Source organism: Lepisma saccharinum, chromosome 25 (genome assembly GCF_977018435.1).
Source record: "Lepisma saccharinum chromosome 25, izLepSacc3.1, whole genome shotgun sequence".
Taxonomy (NCBI): domain Eukaryota; kingdom Metazoa; phylum Arthropoda; class Insecta; order Zygentoma; family Lepismatidae; genus Lepisma; species Lepisma saccharinum.
The window spans coordinates 25,061,564-25,088,531 of NC_139253.1; the positions used below are offsets into that span (position 1 = coordinate 25,061,564).

General features: G+C 36.0%; 2 protein-coding genes across 2 annotated transcripts; one reads left to right on the top strand and one right to left on the bottom strand.

Annotated features, from left to right (window-relative positions):
- Positions 1 to 1,974: 1,974 nt before the first annotated feature.
- LOC145978723 (uncharacterized) lies at positions 1,975 to 2,454 on the top strand. Its single transcript, XM_083111530.1, has one exon. The coding sequence runs from the start codon at positions 1,975 to 1,977 to the stop codon at positions 2,452 to 2,454; it is 480 nt and encodes a 159-aa protein (XP_082967656.1).
- Positions 2,455 to 4,909: 2,455 nt separating this feature from the next.
- On the bottom strand, positions 4,910 to 26,627 carry LOC145978602 (DNA damage-regulated autophagy modulator protein 1-like). Its single transcript, XM_083111319.1, has 7 exons — positions 26,531 to 26,627; positions 20,834 to 20,967; positions 14,056 to 14,123; positions 12,310 to 12,452; positions 9,724 to 9,901; positions 8,554 to 8,642; positions 4,910 to 5,350 (listed from the first exon to the last, which is right to left on the bottom strand). Exons 1-7 carry the CDS (start codon positions 26,531 to 26,533, stop codon positions 5,159 to 5,161), a joined length of 807 nt encoding a protein of 268 aa, XP_082967445.1. The 5' UTR covers positions 26,534 to 26,627; the 3' UTR covers positions 4,910 to 5,158.
- Positions 26,628 to 26,968: the final 341 nt, after the last annotated feature.

The following is a 26,968-nucleotide window of genomic DNA, read 5'->3' on the forward strand; positions in this document are numbered from 1 at the left end:
CCTCAGCACGTAGATGGCGATTTGCTACTCGACTGAACATGTCTTAAGTGGTATAACAATTAATTCTACCAAGTATCATGCTTTATCGAAAAGTCAATGATTCCAGACTCAACCGCCGGCCGGACTGTGATAAAGACGAACTTTTTTGGTTCTGTCCTCCATTTGGAAACACATTTTATGGCGCATATTTCATTAAAATATATTAAAACTGATATAAATTAGGCTACAACGTTTATTCGAAACATATTTTTTTTGTCATTTAATTTGTTCAAAAGTTACAAGGCAAGAACTTCAGAGAGTACTAGAAAAACATCACTTTTTGAAGATTATTTTTTAAATTACGGCAAAACTACCAACATTATCGAAAAATTAAACAGAATCTATCTTTCAGCTCATCTAATGACGATTAAGACTAAGAAAAAATGACCTGCCTACGACTATTGGTTACGGAGATATAGGTCAATAACTGAGAGTCAGCGAAATTGATGTTTGGGGGGGCGCTGGGGGGAAGCGCCGCGAGGAGGGGCGGGGACTTTTGTGATTTTGCACTACTAGTAGTGTTCTAACAACTGACCAAGATTCAGCTTTTACGGAATTATTCCCGTCATAAAACCTTTATTGACTGGGCTATTAGTTTCTCCCAGTTTCCGAGTTATTGATTTGTTTGGAGATATTTCTGGATTTTTTGGGACATTAAAAATTGGATTTTTGATAAGTTATTCCACTGTTTTCTCTGTGAACTTTGATGCATATATCGCTTGTGTTGCAATTAATCCTAATATCAATCTCTTTAGTATTTCGTCAGTAGTCTCTAGTTTTTATTTCATATGCTGGTACAGACCTTGGACTTCAAAATAAATTTACATCACTTTTTAAAAAAGTTTCTTGTCTATTCGAAACGATCACCTACAACATTAAAAAGCGCAAAAGACTAAAAAGCAAAATTAAAAGTTAATTAGTAACTGATTAGGAGTAATGAATATACAAAATGAGCAAATTTAAAATGCAAAAGAGTACTTTAAAGAAACAGGAAAAGGAAAAGCAAAGTACAACGATAGAGAAACAGGAAATAAGTTGATGAATGTAAATAATTGTAACAGATGGCGAAGTGGCTGTTTAATTCTCAAGTACCGTATAAGTATGAACAATGTAATGGTTTTGAAAGACACAAAGTAGAAACACATTTACGCAATAATACAGGAAACAAAAAAATCCTATTGAACTATATGGCCAAGGCCGTATTGCTTATTATAATTATAATTCAACATCAGAATGTCACTTACTTATTCATCTTTCTTCTTGATTTCATAATTACAGATCTAAAGTTAGCATAAGGAGAATGATAATTTTACAAACATTGATTTGTTGATTGAAGGAGCAAAGAAACTGTCAGCTATAGACTTCTGCAACAAGACTTTCAGACTATATAATATGACAAGCGCTTTCTAGTTATAGCGTGCATTGGTTACATTAATTTTTTTAAAAAAAATGCGTAAGAGGTTACTTGCTTTCTTTTCTTGGTCAGAATGAAGTACAAACAAAGGATTTCTTTAAAGAAGGAGAGATATAGAAGGATGCAAGAGAAATTTGATGTAAGCAAGTTGAAAAATAACAGGAATATTGCAAAACAATATAAAGAGGAGATAGGAAGAATGACAGAAATATACCCGAACATAGGAGAAACATCAGTCGAAGAAGAATGTAACATACTTAAAGAAATTGTAACAAGTACAGCAGAGGTAGTTGTTGGATATGAAAGGAGAGAAATCAGGAATGTATGGTATGTCAGGCAGTGACCAAAGAAAGAAATGAGGCAAGACAAAAAATGTTAATCAGAAGAACACGAAGTTCAGTGGAAACTTTCAGGGAAAAAGAAGAGTGGCTAAGAAAGTGTACCGCCAAAAGAAGAGAATCTATGAAAATAACCAAATACAAGAAATAGGGGAGCTAGCAAGGAATAAGGAAACTAGAAAAATGTACCAAAAAACTGGCGAAATAAAGAAAGGGTACCAACCGCGACTTACATTGTGTAAAACTAAGCAAGGGGATTTAGTTGGAGGAATAGAAGGAATTCTAAAACGATGGACAGAGTATTTTAAAGAACTACTGAATACACCAACAGTACAAGAGAGGGAAGATATGGAGGAAATAGCATGTTATGGACCTGAGCCACGTATATCAGAACCTAGCTACGAGGAAATCCTGGAAGCCATAAAAGAAATGAAGAATAATAGAACCCCAGGAGAAGACAAAATTAAAGCAGAACTTTTAAAGTATGACGGAGAGAGGATAGTAAGAAAACTACGTGAATTTATACAGAGAATCTGGGAAAGGGAAGAGATGCCAGAAGACTGGGGAATGGGTATTATTTGTCCCATTCATAAATCAAATGATAAAAACTATAGAGGAATTTCGCTGTTAAGTGTTCCATACAAAGTCCTTCAAGAATATTAGCTAGGAGAATAACACCTTAGAGTGAAGAAATTTTAATGGACTATCGGTGTGGTTTCAGGAAAGACAGATCAACCACAGACCACATTTTCTCAAAGGTGTATACTCGAAAAGTGCTACGAACATAACATCACCTTACACCAAATGTTTATAGACTACCAGAAAGCATATGACAGCATATGTAGAAAATTCCTTTTTAACATAATGCAAGAATTCGGTATACCCAATGATGTGCGTCTACGCGTAAACAACGATAGTCTACATTCTACACGTAGACTATCTTATACACGTAGATTACGTAATCTATGTAAACAACATGGCGAAAGGTGATAACTTAGCAAAGGGCGCCGTGGAAGTAAAATTAATTATGCTGCGTATCAGTTCCTGATGTGTCAGGAGAACTTTTGATACTCTTCCTTCCAAATTCGAACAATTTCTCAGCTAGGAAAAATCCTAACAGGAAATATTCTAGTGCTTTATGGAAGAAAGAGTAGTTTTGCCTCACGACTGCCATCTGTTGTTCTTTTTTGCATACTATTTATCTTCTTCCATAGTTGATGATAGAAGAGAAGAGAAATTTTGTTGTAAGTGGGATTCTTTTCATTTCTTTAGGAACCAATATAATTGAAAATGTCACTTTCCTTTCATGTAACCCTTGAAAATTATTTTTAATGCACTTTATATTGTCTACGTAGTATATGTAAACTACAACCCAATATAATCTACGCGTAGATTACGTGTAGACAACGCATGTAGACGTAAACTTATAGTCTACGGCACATCACTGGGTATACCACGAAAGCTAGTCAGGCTAATTAAAATGACATTAGTAAACACAATGGCAAAGGTGAAGGTAGGATGCGAATATACTGAAGAATTTGAAATATCACGAGGTGTGAGGCAGGAGATGTACTCTCAACTCAGCTATTCAACCTGGTCTTTGAAAAAGCCATACGAGGGATAGAAATAAACAGAGGAGGAAATATATTCAACAGAATGGAACAATATCTTGCTTATGCAGATGACGTATGTCTAACAAGCAGAACTTAGATAGGAATGAAGGAAAGCTTTGTGCAACTATAGAATGAAGCAGAAAGAGTGGGTCTTGCAGTCAATAAGGAAAAAAACAAAGTACATGATAAACACGCGGAAGAAAAGCAAATATCAAGAAGTTAAAGGTATAAAAATAAACAATAGGAAATTTGAAAGAGTTGAGAAGTTCAAATATCTTGGGACAATCTTAACAGATAATAATAATGTAAGTGCAGAGATAAACAACAGAATAGCTGCAGGCAATATATGCTATTTTTCCCTCTTGAAGTTATTCAGATCAAAGAGCACATCTAAACATTTCAAAATAAGGCTCTACAAGACTAATAAAACCCACAGTTACATATGGAGCAGAAGCATGGTGTCTAGCAGCACAAGATGATTAAAACCTACTCGTATGGGAACGGAAAATCCTAAGCAAAATATATGTACCAGTGAATGAAAGGGAACTCTGGCGTATAAGAACAAACAAAGAACTCCAGGACCTATATCAGCAGCCAGATATTGTGAATGAAATCAAGAGGATGCGACTAAGGTGGTTAGGACATGTGGAAAGGATGGAGGGAAGGAGGTGTGTGAGAAAATTAATGTATGAAAGACCAGAGGGAAGAAGAAGGGTAGGAAGACAAAGGAAGAGGTGGCTGCAGAAGGCTTAGGAAGATCAACGGAAGCTGTGAGGGAGAGGTTGGAGGAAGAAAGCAAGAGATAGACCCGCCTGGCAGTCCATTGTGGAGGAGGCCAAGGCTCTACAGTGGCTGTAGAGCCACAGGGTAAGTAAGTGCTTTCATGTGTTCTTACTTTCATCTCAATAATAGCAATAACAATACATTTTTGTTCTACATAAATAAGACCAAAAGTTCCTACTGTGGAAAATTATAAACCTTTTACATGACTTGTCAAGAAGGTGAACGTTTGCTTAAGCTAAGCTTATATGTAGTACATTTATTTATTTGCCAACTAATTATAATGAAAGCCAGAAGGATTGATTTTCTTTCCTTTACGAAATGGTATATTTTTAGAATACTGTATAATTTATTAGTATTGATTCGTACTGCGTATATACTTTTGGCTTTTTGGCATGCGAAATTAGGAATATTCCCAACCATAAAGTGATTTTGCTTATTACTGTTCTGGTTATATGAATGTTTCAGACCAAATTGGTAATGTTAGTAAGATTTTATCAAGTTCTGTATTCAGCTCTATTCTACTAAGAGGATCGTTAATGAATAATGCATCATACATCAATATGGTAGATAAGATATCGATTACCTTGCTTCTTACAACGAGTATAGGCTATACATGCATCGACATTTGGAGTTTTCGCACACACCTTTGTAGAAATACACGTTACTGGTATATTTGTTGCTTTATATGAATTATCTGATCAGGTTGAAGCGTAAAACATGAATTATAACATAAAATTTATTACAAAAATAATAGATGTTTACAAGCTCATATCACAAAACGTAGCAGTCTCCGGATTCATAATTATCTGAACAATCGTCATCAGATCTTGCAATTGCCGAAGAGAGTTGCATTTGCTGTTTGAATTCTGGCATTGATCGGATGGTAATGTATTGTTCACAGCAATAAAAAGTAAAAGTTCTTCTCAGCAGAGATAAATAGTGAAGACGGAATGGTCGCGGTTCACTCTTGGCTACGTCTTCAGAAAAGGAGTGATCTCGCTGAGAGGGTAAGTTGGTTCCTGCTCCAGATGACTCACCAGCATCCACACTCTCGTGTTGAACGCCATCTTCTGGAATTCTCTGGCAAAGGTCAGGAAGAAGAACAGGAATGCCAGGCTGAGTGACCACTCCGATGCGGAACTTATTAACAGTAGTTCGAAGCCCTGTAAAGACAGAAGCAGTTTAGAATGAAAACAATAGTGGTAGCGATCTCGATGGTGTAGTGGTAACGCCATCGCCTTGTAATCAAGGGTTCGCGGGTTCGATAGCCGGTGACAGATTCAGTGGTTCGAATTCTACTTTAAGCTGTAGGTCCAGTCCCGATTAGCCTTACTGTGCATAAAGTGGACAAAAACTCAATAGTGTTTGCAACTACAACAGGAACTAAAATATTAAAATCGAAGGGGAACTTCTGAATATGAAAATATTACACAATCAATATTATTTTTACAATATCTACCAGTTACCCTGCAATAATTACAGGTAGTAACATACTGGGTATTTATAGGATCTCTGTAATATGTGAAGAGTCAAATTCCTAATTCAGTTAACTTTACAGTCAAAGTTACAGGTAATATATTTCAATTTAATTGAAAAATATGACTTGGATGTTAATTGCCATCTCTTTATACTTCTTTCATGAAGCAAGTGTTTAAAAATTATAATTGTAGTATAATTAGATAATATAAGTAATAATTTTCTATGGAATGATTGGGCCTCCCCGATGACGTCGTCGCCTTGTAATCAAGGGGTTCCGGGTTCGATACCCGGTGGAGGCACATAGTGGTTCGGATCCCACCTTAAAACTGTAAGGCCAGTCCCGATTAGCCTTACTGTGCATAAAGTGGACTTAAAACACCAACTCCATCAAACTATGGAATGATTAAGGCATAAAACAATTAGCATAACCAAACTTCTCAGTTTTCATTTTTTTCTGAACGAGAAAAGGTGTTAGAAAAAGCAGCATTTGACCTTAAACCTGGGAATGCAATATGTTTGTATTTAAACGTGCGAAGAAAAATCAATGAATAGCAAATACATTGCAAACCAGGTTGATAAAGATACATATGCATACACATGAAGATAGCGACAGAAACGGAGGAAAGAAGAAAAAAGAGAAAGGAAAAGATAAAGGTTAAAAAAAAGGAATCAGAAAAATATGAACCACACTTGAGTGCACTAGACTCTAGAGGGAAAGCTAGAAAACTTTTTCATTCAGAACTATCAGATTTTGATGACATCTTAATAACATGAAGATACTGTTAAATTGAAGTTATAAAAAACAGAAAATATTTAAAGAAAATTAAATAGGCATTTCATGCAAAATGTTAATTAAAGCACCTTCAGGGTATATTTTAAAGATTTTTTTCGCATAGAGTAAGAACGATTAACTGGTAAAATATAAACTTATAAGAGTTAGCACGCCATAATTATTAATAAACATGGTTCTAATTAGGAAAAATTGTAAAACTTACATGCACATTAACTACAGAGGATACAACTAACGGGTAGACTAATTGCTATAGTCTCTTGTTAGCTAATTTGAATTACGTATTTGTATTGCTACGTTAATCGTCTGTGAAGATGAGCGGTTATTTTGTTTGAAAAGGCAAGATTGATTGGAACCAGGACTCTTGGTTTGAGAGCAAGCATTGTTAATCAGAACTCTTTTCAAAAACATGGAGTTATCACAACGCACTACGACGACAGGGGTCTCGGGTTCGAATCCTAGTCTGGGTATGAGTGTTGTTTGTGTGTGTCCCTTCATTAATTTCATCACATCATCACTCATTATCATCATCATCATCGTCGCGAGTAGCCGAAAGTGGAAGAAATGCGACGTAAAATAACCTAATTCAATCAATCAATCGAAAACGTGGGATTCACATGATGTAAATTAAAATATTCATTACCAATATCAAAATCAATCATTAATATTGCGCTGTCACTGTCCGTAATATGGTTTTTTGACATTAAAAATCATTCATAATTTCCAAGTACTTAGCCTACTTTAATACCAAGTTCCGATTTCTTAAATATAATGCTTTTATTGTTATGGTCCACATGTATAATTATTTTACGATTTCGGCACACTAATAGCACGGCCCTGTCAGTTTACGTACTAAATTTCATGTTTTCGAAAATGTAAGTTTTTTAAATGACTATTTCCAGTTTTCAATCCCTGTTTAATATATTCATTTCTCATTTTAGTTATTATTCGGTTTTAATAGCCAAATGGTTAATATAATTAAACTGGGGAGATGTTAGAATGAATATTCCACGAATAGTTTTTATCAATTGGTCCCATGAAAGCTGAAGCATGCTGTTAATGGTTTACATGAAGGCGTCGCCCCACGTGCAATTTAAGTTACCTGATCTGTTGGCGATCTGAGGAAGAGTGTGTGATGGTATTTCCCCTCCTTCCACTCCAATATTCCAATTGAAAACAATACATGGGCTGTGGATACTGTTAAGGAGGCACTTCACAGCTTGGTCATTATTAGAATCACATCACACTTCCCATGAGGCAACCTACATGGCTGCAGTGAGCCCATTTAATTATGTTTTCAATTTGATATCCTAATTAGAACTTTCTAATTAGGTCTCCACAGTGTCCTTCTTCCATGAAATAATTCACTCTGAGTGAATATTGACAATCCAGACACATGAAGGAAATTTTGTAACGTACTTTTCTATTGTAACCTCTCTTTGATAAAAGGAGATCAATGCTTGAAATAGATTATTACATGTGGGTTAGCCACTTTTCTTTTGCAATGGTCTTTTTCGACGACGAATTATTTTAAAAAAAGCTTTAAAGCAAAATAGATTGTGGCTGTAAATTGTGATGTAAAATAAGATAAATATATAATACTCTCAATAACATTTATGCAAATATCTTCTTGTTAAACAAAGCCAAATACGACATATGTTACTAAACTTCGAGATACATGAATGAGTATTGGATTTATCTTTCACTCTAGTATTTCACTTCTAAATTGCTTCTCTTTTTCTTCAATGCAAATTGCATTTGCTTTCGTTCCTTAATTCAAAGTAAAAATCTTAAACCAACATTTTGTATTATGAATTATTGGTTCTCGTAGAAATTGTAGTAATTATATTATTGATATTTATTTTCTGGGTAGGCCCATTCAACTGATTTTGCTGCTTATATGATTTACAACAAAAAACAACAACATATAACTGCGTTTCCATTAGCATGTTAGTCAAGGTGGTATTTTTGCACACCACTCCTGATAGTTATTTCAATGCTTGTTATCTTAATATTTAATAATTTAATCTTTACGAACTAAACTATTAAAATATTGATTTGGATACATTAATGAACTACTACTACATATTAGCCTACCTTGTCTCCTGGTTTTCGGTTGTATAGAGAGCGTGTGTGTTTATGTCCTTTGTCCCAATATTTTCTACCGAAAGCACCAATAATAGTTACTAACAATTGTCAAGGAAATTCTATAAGGACGTCGAATTTCTTAAGTAAAATATTACAAGATCAAATTTACTTCACTCCAAAGGCAGATAACGACCAGGCTGTTTTTATTTGGTTGTTGATGAAAATGAAGCCTGTGTCAGTGCAATTATTAGTATTTGTCGGTGGGAAACAGATTACCTGTGTCTCTTTGCTTAATGCCTTTTCCGCTAATTTATAACTTGCATTATATATAACGCCAACAATTACACATCTGCTAAAATTCTTTGAGCTGTTCTTTCGAATAGTATCGCTATAAATTTTGTAATATACATAATTAAAATTTTGTGGTCGTTTATAATCACGGAATGTTTTTGTGGACACGTTGTATTGTGATACAGTTTTGAGTATACTATAGTATAACATGAAAAATGAAATTTTAAATCTTAACTAACCCTGGTAACCACATCTATAAACATTGTTTACTTTCCGTCCTAAAGCTATTGTGGTCCCTTAGAAACTCAGGTTTTATGTTTGGCATGTGCCCATGTGTATGTGTGTGTGTGAGTGTATGTGCCAGCCTCGGATTTATATGGTATGTTAAGGCTTAAGCATCATGGTGAGGTCCTGCTATATACAATTAGAGTACTACAGAACTTTTAGGTCAATTACGTCATATGGTTAGTTATACTTTTTTTATATTTACCACGTTTTAAAGGTCTCATTGTTTCAATGTTGTGTTTTTTAAAAGTATTTTCCCGCTTTGCAAACGGTCCTGGCTGTGTGTGTGTGATTTGCAGAACTGTCAAATGCCTTTTGTTTTACGGTACAGGAAGCTAATTCACATTAATACATTCATTTTCCTGAAAGGCTAGTCCACAATTAAGCTCTTCAGCTTATTATCTGTTAAGAAATGAATTGTTAGTTCATACAATAAATCCGGCGTTATTTTACTGTAAAACATGAAGATCCATCACTTTCAATTCCAAGGAACAGATGTAGACAGTTCAATATTAACAGATCTAACACCTACTTACCAAACCATCTAAAACTGATGGTAAAATGTCATTTTTTTTTCATATGGAACAAGGCACAAAAGGATACTGGAGACAAAGCACAGTGTAGCTATAAATGTCAGAAGAAGCCTAACATGTGCTATTTTTCTGGCATTATACTCGGGGGCCATTTTGTAACTGATTACCGTTTGTAATATCATGTACAAAACTCCGCATAAGAAGACCATGAGAGCTCCTCCATTATGAACCACTATTTCACCAGACATCTGCAAAAATAAAACATACTAGACCTACCCATCAGGTCTAAACACATAAATTAAAATCTTCAGGTTACCTCTTGTTAAATCCTCAAAATTAACAATCAATAACATCATATTGAAGGATTTATACTTCAAAACTTCATTTCTGTATTATAACATATTGTCGGGGGTGTCTACCAGTTTGGAAATCCTGGAAAAGTCATGGAATTTACTTTTTCTGAAAAAGTCAAGGAAATGTCAGGGAAATTTATTATTTTTCTGGAAAAATAATATTTTTTTAGGAAGTGCAGTGAAATAGGTTTTGAACAAAAAATAGGATGCAAGAACTTGTATATTTTCTGTGGGTCAATTATACATCAGTTTGATGTACTGCATACTTCCGATAGTTAGAGTAGAATTTTTGAATTAAATCTCTAGGAAAAGTAAAAATTTGCTACAATAAGTGACAATTCGTATTTAACACCTTGCAATATTTATGGATATTCGGTAGATAGTTATCTGGAGTAATATATTACAAAATTTTACTATAATTATGTATTATTTGCAATATAATTGTTATGAATTTTTGTAGAAAAGATAATTCTAAGTGTTAGGCAGTACATTTCAAATATTACATAGGAACTCAGCCCTGATACTTAATTGTCCCTACCCTTACCCAATAGTCAATTACTGTTCAGATCCTCTTCACATTATTACCTTTTTTACTATAATTATGTATTATTTGCAATATAATTGTTATGAATTTTTGTAGAAAAGATAATTCTAAGTGTTAGGCAGTACATTTCAAATATTACATAGGAACTCAGCCCTGATACTTAATTGTCCCTACCCTTACCCAATAGTCAATTACTGTTCAGATCCTCTTCACATTATTACCTTTGTATTATATGGGAAATTAATATTCTAAAACTTGGTTAAATGGATTTCTAAGTGTAAGTATTCCCAGCTGGAAATTTTTCCAGTTGGTTCCGATAGCCAGCCAATATGAGTTTTTAGACACTCTATCGGAACCTATTGGCCAATCGGAACCGATTGGTTAATTGTAATGAATTGGTTTCTATTGTTGGTTTCTATATTGTTTTCAATATATTGCTTATGAAAAATTCTTATTTATACAATGTAAATACAGTGGAGAAATCATATAAAACAAACAAAATTAATCTCTGGTAAAGCATGTGGAATTTGCAATTTAGAAAAACTTTCACATACAAAACTTTTTCAAATATATGAACACGTTTTTAACTCTGTAGCTTCATTGTGTTTAACACACTTATAGAAAATCGAAAAACATGCGGCTTCAGTCATAAATTGATATCTTGTTCTTTTTTATGCATGCGAAAACAGCAACAAATTAGGTTAAACAAAGAATCTGACCCACAATACTTGAAAAAATGATCAAACAAAACACTGTCGAGATCGACTTAGTTGATCAAAAGATTGCTCTTATTTCCAAATGAATTACATACACATAAGAATAACTATGGAAATTCCATATTGCAAAAAAACAAGAACTAACATGAACATTTATTCCTACTACTAGCTGCTTTAAGGTTGAGTTGGTTCTTAAGAAAGAGTTCTTCTTAGGTATTTATTAAGATAAATCTGACTTCAGTAGTATGCATTCAGTTCAAGTATACTGTTTTTCCAATGAACTTCTGAATCACAGGAAATGTGGTGTCAAGAATTAAACTACCTATGCTTTGAGTCAATAAATGAATTTTATAACATATTGATTCTACAATAGGCTTACAAACTTACAATTGGATACAATTCACCAATTGGAAATTGTCTTGATTTTCCAATTGGATTCAGTTGAGATTCCAATACAGTCCGATACCTATATTAGGAAACCCATAGAATCCGATTCATTCCAATTTAAACCAATTCAATCAAACTGATTTTTCAATTGGAACCAATAGAAAATTCCAGCTGGGTTTGGCTGAAGTATAGAAGCTTTCTTTCAGACATGTTGATGTATACTTGTCTAAATGCCTAAAAAATTTTGACCTTGGTCTGAGAATTTTGTTTTTATGAAATTGTTAGACACATTATTTATCCATATCATTGCACAAGTCCATCAATTCAATGTGGTAAAAAAAGAAAGTTATTTAAAGTTATGAGTAATGCTACTTTTTGTTCACATACTTTATGGTCTAATTACATCAAAAATAAAAGTCACAGTATCACATGCGGCATGGTCTATGATGATAGACAGTGATGATGAGTCGGCTAGTTCTAGTTATCGATAAAGGTAGAAGCTAATATGAAGCCTTCAATAAGCTCAATTGAAAATCTGTACGAGGTGAGACCGCTCTCAAAAAAGCATCTCTTAAGCTTGTTTTGATTTAAGATCAAATACCAAACATTATCGCATAAGTTTACTTCCTAAACTGAAAAATTTCACTCATACGTACTGGATATGCCGCTACCACTAACATACCGACTGTTGACATGTAGCCCAGGACAAGGGCCATAACGTTGATGCATGCAATGCTCTTGATATCTTCCCTTGTGATTGCCCTCACAAGCCAATATCGCATATACATTGCCAATCCAGCTGAAAGAAAATAAAGGATGTAATACTTGTGTACATTGGACAATAGGACGGCTTAAAGTTACAGTGGTGTAAGTCACTTTTCTTTTTTTTTTTAAAAAAAAAGAGTCTGACTCACAGCACTTTGCTGATCAACACAACATCTGTTTCCTTTATCACTAGACCTTAAACTGTCATCTGTTGCCAGTTGAATGAATCTCTGATTTACTTCACGTTTTCTGTTAGCAGATTGACTTATCTCGATCTGGTTTCTGCGTATAAGTTTTTTTTTTATTTTTTTATTTAGATACATGGGAATCGACAGAACGTCTTGTATGGGGTGGGGAGTCAGACCACTGATTCACTCACTCCACCAGATGATTGAATATCTTGCACAACTTTGTTTCATTATTTTATGCATTTCATGCAGCTAGTGTTCTGAAATGAATTGTTTCATTGTTTCATTAACTTTTACAGTTCCAGAAAAGATTTAAAAGTTAGGGCGAATTTTTAGTTATAAAGATTATGTTACGTAACCTTTCACATAAAGCTCTATTTTATGCAATTTTGAAAACTGTGGAACCATTTTTTTTGTTTACACTTTCTGTATTTTTTCTATCTAACGCATCTTTTTCTTTGGTTATTCTGCTCGAATCTCGAATACTAGCTAACTGGACTTTAGTAATGTTATTAACAATAAAAATAACAAGCGTTTTTGTATCTTCAAATGAACAATGCCAATTTTTAGGGAGGCGACGGACCGGTTCGATACCCCCCTCTCGACGGCTATACACATTGTGCTTGTGCAGGCTTATATGTGTAAACAAACAACAATCCCTCCTACATACACCCACATACATACATGTGTGTCTGTGTTTAAAATTCTTACACATACGTTCACAGACCATTCTACTAGAGGTCTCTTCTACTGTTACGGCGGCCGATCCTAGTGCTGGCAAGGGCAGTGGGGAGCGGGGAAGCGACCAATCCAGCACGATAAGAAACGCAGCAGCCAGTAAAACGAGGTTCACGTAGTACTTTTTCCCGCCGTCTCTCGGCGCTACTGCTGTTGTCTGGTTGGTTTGCGGCGTAATCTCCGCTCCCCACTTCCCTTGCGAGAACTAGGACTGGCCGCAGTAAGAGTGGAGAAGACCTTTAGTAGTGGTAAAGAATTGAATTTACAGTAGACAATCCAAAATTCTATTCTACAGTCTATCCTACATAAATCCTCTTTATTGGCATGGCTTCTTACTTGTGTTGTTGACTTCTTTTGTGTATATTTGTATTTCAAGATTTTTTCCTCGCGGTCGAAATTCAATGATGATGGGATTTACTTGCATTGCAGAAAACTGGTTCTTTACAAGTTGACCACCAGTTGTACACTTGGCGTAAAGGTGCCTGCAGTGCACCACAAGAAAACAATAAATGCCCCTAGTAAGCCAAGTACAAGAAATATGTCGAATTTTTAATCAATGAGGATGGTATATGCAATTATCAACTACGTTTTCTGTTGCCAAATAGCAATTTTCCATATGTTAATTTTGCCTTGTGTATGTGTAATGTGTACGATAAGTAAAATATTTCTAACAACATAAGAACTAAGCAAAATAAACTAACATTTTCTTACCAAGAATGCATCCTCCAAGAAGGCCAGCTGTGAATATTCCACTTTCGGGCCGAAACGCTCCTGTTTCGCTAAAATTTGAAAATAAAAATTATGTACGGAATATTTGTTTTGAAAGAATACATGGTCTTTTTTTCTTCTTTTTTCAATCAATGCCATATGGGATGCAGCATGCATTATAAATTTAGTCACTTATGAAAACTAAGAAATATTTACACCGTGCTTTTTTGCATTTCCGTTACTTTAATACTTTTGTTGACCACACTTTACTCCATACAGTAAATTCTAGACATAAGTTTAAGGTTCAAGTTAGGATTTTTTCTAAAACATTAATTTCTGGAGAGATAAGACGATAAGAAATTGTCCCAGCGTTATAATTCGAAGTTTTGTGACTGGTGGCGTGCTAATCTGTGGTCTGCAACGAACATGAGTCAGGTACCGCACCTTGATGGTTTGAAAAGACACATTTATCTGTTACGCTATAAGATTGTGATAGTTCCAAAGAGTTAAACTAGGAAAAACAATGTGTTAATATTTAATTTTATTTGAAAAAACAAAATAAAAAAATAAACATTATAACAGAGTGCAGGTATCATAATACAAGTTAACACAATATAGAGATTCTTCCTCTTAGCAAGACATGCAGTATAAACGTATGACATTGTGTTATTGTACATCCAAGCGTCATATAGGGCAAGCACGAGGTGGGACTTAGCAATCGATATTTGTCTTGTCTCCGTAATCGATTTGTTGGTTACATCACAAGAGGAAGTTCACTTGAGTGCATATGGAATCAGGAAGCTTTGTTTATGGCAGAGACAGTGGCGTAGCAGCCGCCCGCACAACGCCCGCAATGCGGGAGGGCCCCGAGCTGCAGGGGCCCCGCTATGTTCTCTCTCTGTGATCCTGAAATTTTATATAATCCCAGAAATTCAGTAGTTACTGTCGCTTATTTAAAAAATGGATTTACGAAACAGAAATTTGGTTCCCAGTAACATATCATATGACGACGTCTGCGATGATAAACAATGGCGTGTTGTCTCAGCCAGAGGGGCCCGGGCAACTTGACATTATGGGTCTCCTCCGAAATTCAGAATTAAGTTACTTGCTCATAGATGGCAATCGTTCTCTCATCTCATACCTTTATAGCTACGTGGTTTTCGTAAACGTAGTGCAGTGTAGTGTAGTACAGTTGTGAATCGAGTAGAAAGATTCAGTTGTTCAACCGGTCGATGCCTTATTGTTACACAATACCTACACAAACAAACTTCATAATTTATGACCATTTTTTACCATTAATTTTACGTGATATTTAAAATGTAACTTCCCAAAAAATATTTTCATGGGGGGGGGGGGCAAGCATCAGTATGAGATTGAAATAAGATCTGAGATAAATTTCCCACATTGTCCACACCTATTACGTTTTACTTCAAAGGGGCCCAAAAACTCAGAATGTTGAGCCCAGGGGCAATTTTCCCTTTGCCCTTAGGTCCAGTAGCCCCAATTTCACAGAGTATACAACGTATACAGTGGTATACAACGTATGCAGTGGTCAAAGTGCTCGAATCTCTCCAATCGGCATTTCATTGAGTGACAAATTTTCATTGAATAAAGTCCAGTCGCTGCTTAATTTTCTATCTCTCAAGACTTGAGTCCGCCTCTATTTCTTAGCAGCAGATTGCAATTTACCCTTTGATATTAGGTCACCATTGACAATTTAGATGTCCAGTTCAACCCCCGTAACTGAAATGATAAGTTTGGTTGAGTATATAGCTCACTATTAGTATTAGAAGCGTAATGTGAGCTTCTCTGACGAATCTTGCCCTGGCATAGCCAGAGGATGGCTTTTTGGGCTGAAGGTACATCCACCTCTAAGTCCAAAAAAAGGAGTGTTTACTATCCTTTAAACAATTTCCCCAAACAGTATTTTTTTAAATATATGTGTATTATATGTAACCTACATTAAAAAAACAAAACGTTTCGAACAAAAAATACAAAGGATCACGAACAAAAGAGTTTGCTGTTTAAAGCCTCCACCCTCCTTTAAAAAAAACCTGCCTTTGCCACCGCGTTGAAGTAAGAGAAAATATTTCTAATTTCTTCATTCAGTTATTTATCAGAGATTCAGACCACGCTGATTTAGTTTCGACAAACTACTGAACTGATATATCGATGACAAAAAATGGGAAGGAAGGGTTAAAGTTAATTCATTTTACAACTGGGGGGGGGGGGGCTGTTAACTATTGTGTGTCCGTTTCACTCTGGCATCATCTCGATGTTTCTTCTTTCCACTGAGTGGGGCCCCAATATTTTACTTCCAGGGGGGGCCCAGAGAACTGAGCTACGCCACTGGGCAGACAGCAAGTTGTTTTGAGTTTTGTAAATGGTTGTTTTTTTCAAGTTTGCGTGTTTGTTGCTAAAGACAGGGTCGGATTAACCTATGGGTAACTGGGCCTCCACCAAAAAATATTTTAACCAGCTGGCTATGCTTGTGAAATATTACATAAGAACTTGTATTCTAAAAATATTATTAAAAAAACACTTCAATATTGTCGTATGTCTACACTCTTCTGGATCCAATTGTAACACAGCTCTCAGTCGATCTGTTTGTAAATATCTGAAGCCCAGTATACTTTATACCATGGATTGATTTGACTGTGGTATGGATACGATTAAGATAATAAATAATCCTACGAAGTACATAACTTTCTTTCGTTAATAACATCGTATTAGAACTGTGAATTTTTCTAGGGGAAAAAACTGTGGAGATACTAGCGCTCTCTCTCGGTGCATCAGTGAACTACGGGATACCTAACTTTAAGCAGCGTTTTTGTGAACCGCGCTAACTGAGTCTACTGCTCAGTTCTCTGTTTCCGTCTGAACCCCCTTAGTATTTACTATATATTGTAGTTACGGTGTTCACTCTTCATAATATACTGTAGACATTTAGACGCAGAATTTTACTGCTGCTATAGCGCTACAATTTTCGTCCTGTAACTTTATTTTACTGCGCTATTCTCCCTGCAAACCTATCTGCGATATGAATGACTACTGATTCTAAAATCAGGTCTACCATTTCAGCTAATGAAAATTAGTGGTTAACATATTGAGCTAATAAAGCTCCTAGAAAAAAAAAATAGCATTTGCATTTTGCCCAGGGGCCTTCACAAACCTTGATACAGCCCTGGCTATAGAAGATGAATTGAAAGGAAACATGAATGATGACAATGAATCTGTGAACCCTTGTAATCAAAGGTCTTGTGTTCGAATCCCGGTCGAGTCTAGTTGTAGGTGTAACTCTGATATCGAACCCGGGACCCCTTGTTTCTTCTGCCATGATCACAATGCCACCCAGCACTGTTACTAGCGAATCAGATGACAACAGGTCTACTACTGTACGAGCGCGACCGACGAAGCCTCCTTGCCCCACTCGCTCCCCCCATTTCGCCTCTCTTACAACGGTACAGTAACGTTTCTTGCTTTGCATCGAAGCGTGCACACGAGAGTACTCTTTCACAAATACGGCACGTTGCCCAAGCATGCGCTACGGACTGGATCACTGTTGCTCTGTCATCGTTAGATGTAACCAGCTATCTTTTTACATAAATCTGCAATAATATTCAAAGAACGCAAATATATGCACTCGAAAGTGGGTAAATATAGCAAACAAATATACTAATAACGGAGTGTAGAGAAAATACATTGTAATACTTTTTTGTTCTTTGAAAAGATGGTCAACTATTAAAGCGTAATTTACCCTGTTTTCGCTCTTCGTTGCTGGTACTCTCACCACTACCGCCTCTTCATTTCCTCGCGTTATGCACAAGTTTACTATTTTCATTAATTTTTTTATTAGTTATCAAACTCCTTTAATTGAGTTTTTTCGTGGGGACTGAAATTCTCTTTCCTTACCATTAAAACATTATACCGGGTGTCCCAGAAGTCTTTGCCTGATTACAAACTTTATTCATATCCGTTATATGCAAGGTAGAGATGTGAAAGTGGTGCCAAAATGTTGGAAAACTAACCAAGTTTTTTCGTTGCAGGTTTGAATAACGTGGCTGTAGTGTAGCAGTGTCAGTGCCCAGAAAACCGGAAATGTTCACAAATCAGGAAAAGCTCAGCATGTCCTCTGGTATCACGAGTCCCGGTCACCAATAACAGTGCAGAGGAACTTTCAAATGTACAGAATTCTTTCGTCTAGAATATCTGCCATCAATAATTTGGTATTTAAAAAATTGAATTTATCTTCATTCGCAAATCCTGTCAAGTCCAAGAAACATTGTATAGAAAGATGCCACCCGATGTCAAGAGCATTAATTCCGGATTCCTTGGCACTGACACTGCTACACTACAGCCACATTACTGAAACCTGCAACAAATAAACTTGGTTGGTTTTCCAACATTTTGGCACCACTTTCACATCTCTACATTGCATATAGCGGATATGAATACAGTTTGTAATCAGGGAAAGACTTCCTGGACAAGATGTATAAACATGTTAATTTTTTCGAGTAATGACTGAATGTTCACTGTGGTGTTAGGAAGATAACGCGAATGTATTATTTTTAGTGACGTAACACCGTCACTTGGTGATAAATAGCACTGAGGTTATACACAGCGCCAGCTGTGGTTTCTTGTTAAAAAACAAGCATTGCATGTGATCCTATACCAAATTGGATAACAACTAAAGCGATTATTAGGTGTACGTATAAGCAACATCATAGCAATCAAATCTGCCAACAAATGCGTACAGAATGTAGTATATTTGCAATGACCACATTATCAAAATAGTCATCTAATTACGCAACTTAACAATCATGCCAAAAACAAAAGCTCTAAAATGAACTTTTCTAGCTGATAAGCACATTGATAACAAAGCGAGATTGGTAATTGTTGAAAACTCATGTGAACATCTCAGACTGCGTCTTCTTTTATTGTTCCTGCATGTAGAAGTAAATTGTACCCATTTACCTTAACATCCAGGTAAGAGCCTATATGGCCATGACACATTTCTCCTTTATCACCATTAGGTTATCTAACATCAAATTTTAGGACGCCATTACAGAAAATGGCCTTTGCCACTTTGGCTCGTAAAAGTCGGGACAGGCGATGTCTTCAACTACTCATGGGTGACGATTGTTCGCTAGAATCCGGAAGGTGGTATTGATTTATAAATTTAATAGGATTCCAAGGTGTCTTTGCTGGCTGGTTCAAGTTTCAGAGCTATCTCGGATTACTGTCAGCACTGTGAGAGGTCTACAGAGTGGTGAATTTTTCTTCAATCTGTAATTGAATCTTTGCAAAAGCTTGCACTGATTGATTATTTAAAGTCCACTTTTGCAATCGGTACTTCAGTGCTTTTGATGGACTCAGAAACTTGAGTGCGTTTTTAAGTCTACATTATGCACGAACCAGGGGTGCCCCCTCCCCCAAGGCCACGCGTCCTTACCAGAACATGTCATATACAGTCTACTACTATCATCTACTACCCCATGTGCTTTCACGGTGCGGTGCAATGCAGAGGATAAAAAGTGTGAATTTATTTAAGTGGGCAGGAGAGTGTACCCACCCTCGCCCATCCGTGGCGGCGCCCCTGACCAGGACACGAGTGTACAGTCACGGCCACTTCTGGATTGTAGGTTGCCCACTGAAATTCAGTGATGATATCACAACCTAGAAGTCTCCGTGACTGTGCAAATTGGATTTCTATTGAATAGACATCACGTTTTCAAAACTTTTGCAAGTATTAGTAGCAATGTTTATTTGCTTTCCTTTTTAATATTTTCGAGAACAGATCAATGACATTCTGCCTTACCTCTCGCCTTTCATCTTCCTCTTTCCAAAACTTCAAATCCTTGCGTTTTCTCTTGAGAAATCCTTAGACTCAAACATTGATTTCTTATGAAACCTTATACTATTCTATTGCGTTATTTCTTTCTTTATAAACTTTCTGCTTCTTGTGCTTGCTCCTTCTTTTTGAAACTACTCTTTTATTGATCAATTGACACATAACTTCTTTCCTCCTTTGTTTGTTTTTCATTTGAAGCTTTTTACATCCCTTCTAACTTCAGAGTGTATTCTCATATAAAATCTACTTTCATGTTCTCTCTTGAGAAGTGTTTTTTTCTTTTCTCAAATGCTATTAATTTTTCAGAAATCTTTAATATTTATCTGCGAAATTTGTATATCTTGGGTTACCTTTCTAGGAATTATTTTGAGACTTGCGTTACTAATTGTCTCCATGTTAATTTATTTTACCTTTGTCAATGTTGATACATCAGATTACTAATTTTTCACGTCTAATTATCCTCTATATTACTCTCTATGTATAAATACGTTTATTGTGTTTATCTACACTGTCAGAAACTACCAGTATTCTGCTGTTAACAGGGAACAGTCTGACTAAATTTACAAAAAGGAAACACCACAGTTTAAATTAAAATAATAATATTTTATCATGTACAAAGGAAGATAATGATTATAAATTTCAGTTACAGTTGAAGATTATGAATTGCTAATACTTAAAAAACAGCAATGATAAATTTTACGGAGTTCGATAATAAGCGGACTGCCATTCTCCACTTAACTTTTTACTGTGTCCTGCTCTTGAGGAGGAAACCTTGTATTGTGTACTGATATGTTAAAATAAATAATTACAGCTTTCAGTGTAACTCCACTATATCTAAACGATAATAATAATATTAATAAAGAATCACATGAATTGTTCTGAATTTTGTGTACATAAAATTCTGAAATATAGTGACAAATATATAATTACCTGACGAAAGGCAAATAAGGTGTCACGTGGCCATTTACAATCGACAAGATGAAGCAAGCTGTCATGGTTGTTGCCATCAGGACTACGAGACCCACAGGAACACATTCTGCCCGACACGCCATGAAGTGGTGGCTCTGTAACAAATTAATAAAACTCTGTGTACAAAGGCAGAATTTAAATTAGTATTTGGTTTGTGAAGTAATGCCATGCCCTCTATTCATGGACGCCACAACGGATGGCAGCGGTAGGAGGGGGTGTCGATCCCCCTTGAAAAACTGGCATAGTTAATAGTAATAATAATACATATTGTAATGTTATTATCGTCTTTTACTGACAGTCAAAAATAACTTTAGAGCTGTTACGAGCATTTTCTGTTTTATTTAGTTGGGTTTAGCCTATTTATAAATTAGATTACGAAATTATTTACTACATTATGTATTTTCTGATTTTGTTACTATAATATTCATTATTTATTTTCGTAGCCAACCTTCGTGGCGGAGTGCTTAGGACAGTGCTCTACGACGCCAGGGGTCCCGGGTTGTTGTTGAGTTTGGTCTTAAGTCCACTTTATGCATTCAAAGTCTAATCGGGACTGGACGTACAGTTTAGAGTGGGATCCGAACCATTATCTGCCCCCACTGAGTACCGAACCCGGACCCCTTTGTCCCTTTGTTCGAATGCATGGGTGCTCTTTGTGAGTGTCCCTTCATTAATTTCATCATATCACCACTCATCCTCACAATCGCGATTAGGCAAAAGTGTCAGAAAAGGAATGATTTAATGATTTCATAACAACGGAATATTTTTCCTGACTGTACGTGATACTGATAGGATGTTAGAAGTATAATTGGTTATAGTATTGAAACCCAATTTCTGATATCCATATTGTTCTGGCCTCTTCATATTATGGATCTACAAATAGATAAGTAACCAGAACAACAATGATATTTGAAACAAGCTTGAAAAGCCCTCTTTGCTAAGCATAGTATTTCGATGGAGAGGGGGTCGAGGCGTTCCGTTGTTAATTCATACTCTGTACCAAGACAATATACCTAGGTAATGATAAGCTAATAACTAGAGCCCGGAAGTTTGGCAAAATGCCTCTTTTTATCTATTGCATATATTGATAAATTTTTTCCGGATATACGTTTCTTATGTTGTTTCGAATGTTTTGGAAGCCTTTTCATTTTGCCTATTTTGCCTATTTGGGACCCCACTGCCTATTTTTAATTATAATGCCTTTTTTTTTGCCTTTTTCAATGAAATTTGACATTTTTTTTAAAAAAAATGTGTAAATAAATTATTTTTCTCCCAAAAAACGTTGTTGGCATTTATTTTTCTTCCGTTTATTATGTGAATAATTTTCGCCTTATTTAAGTAATATTGAACTCACGCATGTTTCAACATTGCTGAAGGAGAAAAGTGTGAGAAAAAAGTATTTCATGCTGAGTCAGGATATTGCTTTTCGGTTAACATTTCTTGTGCATGATTGACTGCTGAAGTGGACAGGTTGATTTCGAACACAAAGAAAATATTTCTGAAATCTCCCTCTCGAACCCGAAAATTTCAGGAAGTTGCGATTGAGCTTAGTTTACCTCAGCAACCAGTCTTTACGAGATAGGGAACCTGGATATCAGCAGCTATATATTATGCTAACAACCTTCAAAAAATCAGTGAGGTGATCGATGCTCTTCCAGAAAATGAAGCGGCTTCAATTCGTGAAGTGAAAAAACTCCTGTGCTATTCAAGCTTACTTTTGCACATTATGGTGCATTGCCAGAGACAATTACAATTATAGCATCCATGAAAATCTTCGAGGAATCTATGCAGCAGATGATGGAAGTGCCAGGAGAAAAGGGGTCAGCTGTTGCGGAAAAGTGCTAACGGGTAGTGAGTGCAAATGAGGACTTGAAACAATTGAAAACAATTTGTGATATTCTAAACGGTGAAAATGCTGTTACCAAAATGAGTCCAGCTACATTAGCTTGTTATATGTATGCTCCAATAACTTCTGTCGAAGTAGAAAGATCATTTTCTATTATGAAAAACATTCTCTCTGACAGACGACTATCAATGAATGTTGAGAACTTAAAAAGCACCTTGTAGTTATGTGCAATCAAGACGGAGAAAATTGAAATGCTCTTCCCAATTTAGATTTTAACATTTTGCCAGAAATTATAGATAAAAGTAAGCGACTTCTAAATGTGCCTTTTTTCGGTTTATTTTGCCTTTTTTTCATTTTTAGTGCCTATTTACCACATTATAAATGCCTTTTTGCCTGCCTATTTTAACGAAAATAAATGCCTGAACTTCCGGGCTCTACTAATAACAAACGTTAGGCCATTCTTGTAATAGTTATTAAATACAAAAGTGGCTTCAGAAAAGAATCTGAGCAGTGAGTATTATATCCGCACTATTGATACACTAAGGTCATCTCTAACCTACTCACCACTGAAATACAGTGGAGAGGTATGAGTTTAGAATCATATGTTCCTATTGTTAGCACTTCTTATGCAATGAGGGCTATCTGAGAGACCTCTGACCTGTTTTTGTTATGAGCTTCCTTTTTGAAACAGTGTCCTTTGAAGAATCATCCCAGACACCGAGTTATCTTTCTGTTTTGTTCGTGTGAGCTAAGAGCTCTGTGACCCCCCATTTAGTCACGAACACACTTTGACAAATGCTCAAGGTTAAAAAAAGAATGAGTATGGAATAATTGATTCCCTTAATAACGCTGTAACCTTCAAAAAGACATAGGGAAGAATTGAAGACTGGAAGCATTTTTCAATTATTAATTAATTCTCCGTGATCCAAAAGCTTTAACCTCCATCACGAAGGTCATGGCCGCCTCGGTAGCCGAGTACGTTGAGGTTTTGACTCATGGTCTCGCCACAGAAGGTACTGGGTTCAAGTCCTGGTTTGAACATGACCATGGCCATACTTTCCTGGGGCGTTAGGTCATTAATGGACATTGTCAATGTCATCTTGTAATAATTCAATTCAACTATCCCCTATTTGATTGATTGATTTGGTTTATTTTACTAAGCTTTTTTGCCACTTTTTACTAATTGCGAAGATGGGGATGAGTGATGATATGATGAAATTGATGAATAGATACAAACATCCAGGCCGAGATTCGAACCCGGAAAATTATTCTCTTTTATTGAAGGCGAGGTTTAGCCTGCGGCTGTTCTGCCACCTAGTCCCAATGGATACATATACAACATACTAAAGAAAAATAAGAAACAAGCAAATAAAGACAGAAGAAAGAAAAGAAGACACACAAAAAAGAACAAATACAAAAGTGAGAACAAAGGCTCGCTCACACACAAAAAATACACAAAGGATACACAAATGAATAGACACGATTGTGCTTGGTGTCATATAGGTAAGACTAATACAAATTATGATATAAAAATACATAAATATTTTAATACAAGAGAAAAGAAAGGACAAAATATTGTCAAGGGTTGGCAACATGTAAGGGGAAAAGTAAAGAGCAAAATGAGAATACTTGATTTTAGGAAGTTCGTTTCAGAAGTGACAGGCTGACAGCTACTAATCGTTAGTGGTGGAACACGGATATAAAGGATTCCTAGCTTTGATTTCCACTGCTGACACAGTCCAGTACTTCATATTCCACCTTAATCTCTCTCTCTCTCTCTCTCTCTCTCTCTCTCTGTGTGTGTGTGTGTGTGTGCAGTCCCGATTAACCAACCAATACCGCTTTAGAACGACTTTATCTTAGTTTACTGTCAAAGAAGGGGTAGGTGTCCAATTCAAAATTATCAGTCTATATGTTAATATGATATCCATAAGCCTAAGTAATATACACGAGAGTGATTTCACATATATTTCATATATCTGATTTCTTACTTACAGCGGATGCTTTCTCATCCATACACTTATATTTTGGGACAAAAGTTTTCATTGAGTCAATTCTTTCCTCAATAACTGTACACTGCTCAACTTTAGCAATATTTATTACATTACTACTAAACTCCGTGGCGTTCAACTCCCTTCAAGTTTCCCAAGCACATTTTCATTGAATGATGGCTGGTCAGATCATCGAGTATCGCAGCAGCTATTTTCTGCCTCTGGGGAACAGAGTCGAGTGCTTTGTATGGGGCGTATGTTGCATGTATGAATTGTTTCGAAGAATCCAATCTGAATGTTACAACATTCAGAATAATTTGACTTTGATTCTTTCAATTTTTGTTATTTAGCGTCACTTTTGGGTCACCTTTGGCCAATCGCAACGATGAGGATGAGTGATCATATGATGAAATTGACGAAGGGACACTCAGAAAGAACACCCATGCCCAGGCCGTGATTGAACTCTGGACCCTGACGTCATAGTAGGCTGGGCTAAGCACTCCACCAGAATAATTTGATTTGTGTACAAATTTTCCTAAAGCAAAAAGATGGAAAGATATAGCAAAAGAGAAGGAGAGATAAAGAATGAAAAAGAGAAAAACAGACAGAATTAAAGTGAATGAGATAGAAATATGGGAAGAGAAAAGAAGTATGAGAGATAGAAAAGAAAAATAACAAAAAATGAAAGAAAGTAGAAGAAATAAGGTGAAAGAGAAAGAGAGCAACAGAGAATGGGAGAGGGAAAGAATGAAAAAAGGAGGAAGAAATGTAATGAGCAGAATAGGAAGAGAGAAAGAATAAGAGAAAAGTGAAGAAATAAAGTGAAATGGAAACAGAGAAAGAAGAAAGGAGGATAGAGTAAAACAGATTGAAAGAGCGTCACAAAGCAGAAAGATATAAAGAAAGAGAGAAAGAAGAAATTAAGACAGAAGGAACAAGATGTCAAGACAAAGAAAGTAGAATTATCGTGCCATGACCACCACAGTAGAGTCTCCTGAAATCCAGAAGAAATCCTCTACAGCCCGCTGTAGACGAAAGCATTTTTCTTAACATTTATGCTATGCCATGACCAAAAAGCTACCGTGTAAAGCAAAAAAACTTATGGCATTTCAGATGCCATGGCATATTTCATAGCATTTCTCAAGGATAGAACCCGTCTTTTTCGTAGCATATTTCGTAGCATAACCAATCAGAAGCGACCTCTAGGTCACAAGTGCAGTTGTAATGGCGGCCGCGTGAGATGTAAACAATGTATCACTTCACATTTTAAAAAGCCGATAAGTATTCAACCGAGAGGAAGAACGTTTCGTATAAAACGTTATTAGGTACAAAACAATGGCGCTGCTTAAATACATACTTTACAACGTTTGCTGTACACGTATGGAAGAATATTTTAGTTGTTTCAAATGTAAACACCGTGCACTCATCATAGATGGTGTAACTCGACGTGCCTTTCATGCTGTATATGTTATACATTGTAATCGCAAAAGCAAGCCGAAAAGTTACACGAAATGATTGCGTGTAAAGTACTATCTCCTATAAGATTTTTGGAAGCTTTTACATAGCATTTATCCTAGCAAGAATGCTAAAGGAAATGCTCCCGTGTAAAGTCGGCCTAACACTGCAACACATTCATATATAGTCACGCAATGAAACTACAGAGTCATCCAGCATCAAACACTGCTCACATAAACTGAAACACAATTCTCGTTCCACGTGCACATGCTCGTGTGTTTACATACACATTACAGGTGATATTCCGAGACACTGTAAACACGACTTACAAAACCAGTGTTATCTATTATAAGTCTGCATACGTACCATGAAAGTGCAAATCCTTGCTGCTTGATGTTTTAAGCTGGCAGTGTAGTTGTTGACTGCACTCGTGCTATCTTCCCTCTGGTCTTTCTCATCCTCTCCTTATCTAATCGGTTCAGGTCAAGCGCATGACGTTACCAGATGCTACAACTGTCATTTTATGAAAGGATAAAGTGTAGCCAGTTCCTGCTGCAGATTTGGCCGAAGAAAGCGCTGTGTGATGTGCAGAAAGATTACGGCAATAATAATAAACATTGTTATTCTGCAAGTTACTTTTGTTTATGCCCATTTCATCCTCACATAGGCTAATACTTACTGGACCTACAATTTCAAGAGATACCCGAACCACTTTGTGTCGAGCCCGGGACCTCTTAACTACAAGGCGACAGTTAGGACTACGCCATCGGGAGGACCTTGTTTAAACTTGAAAAAAATTAGCCG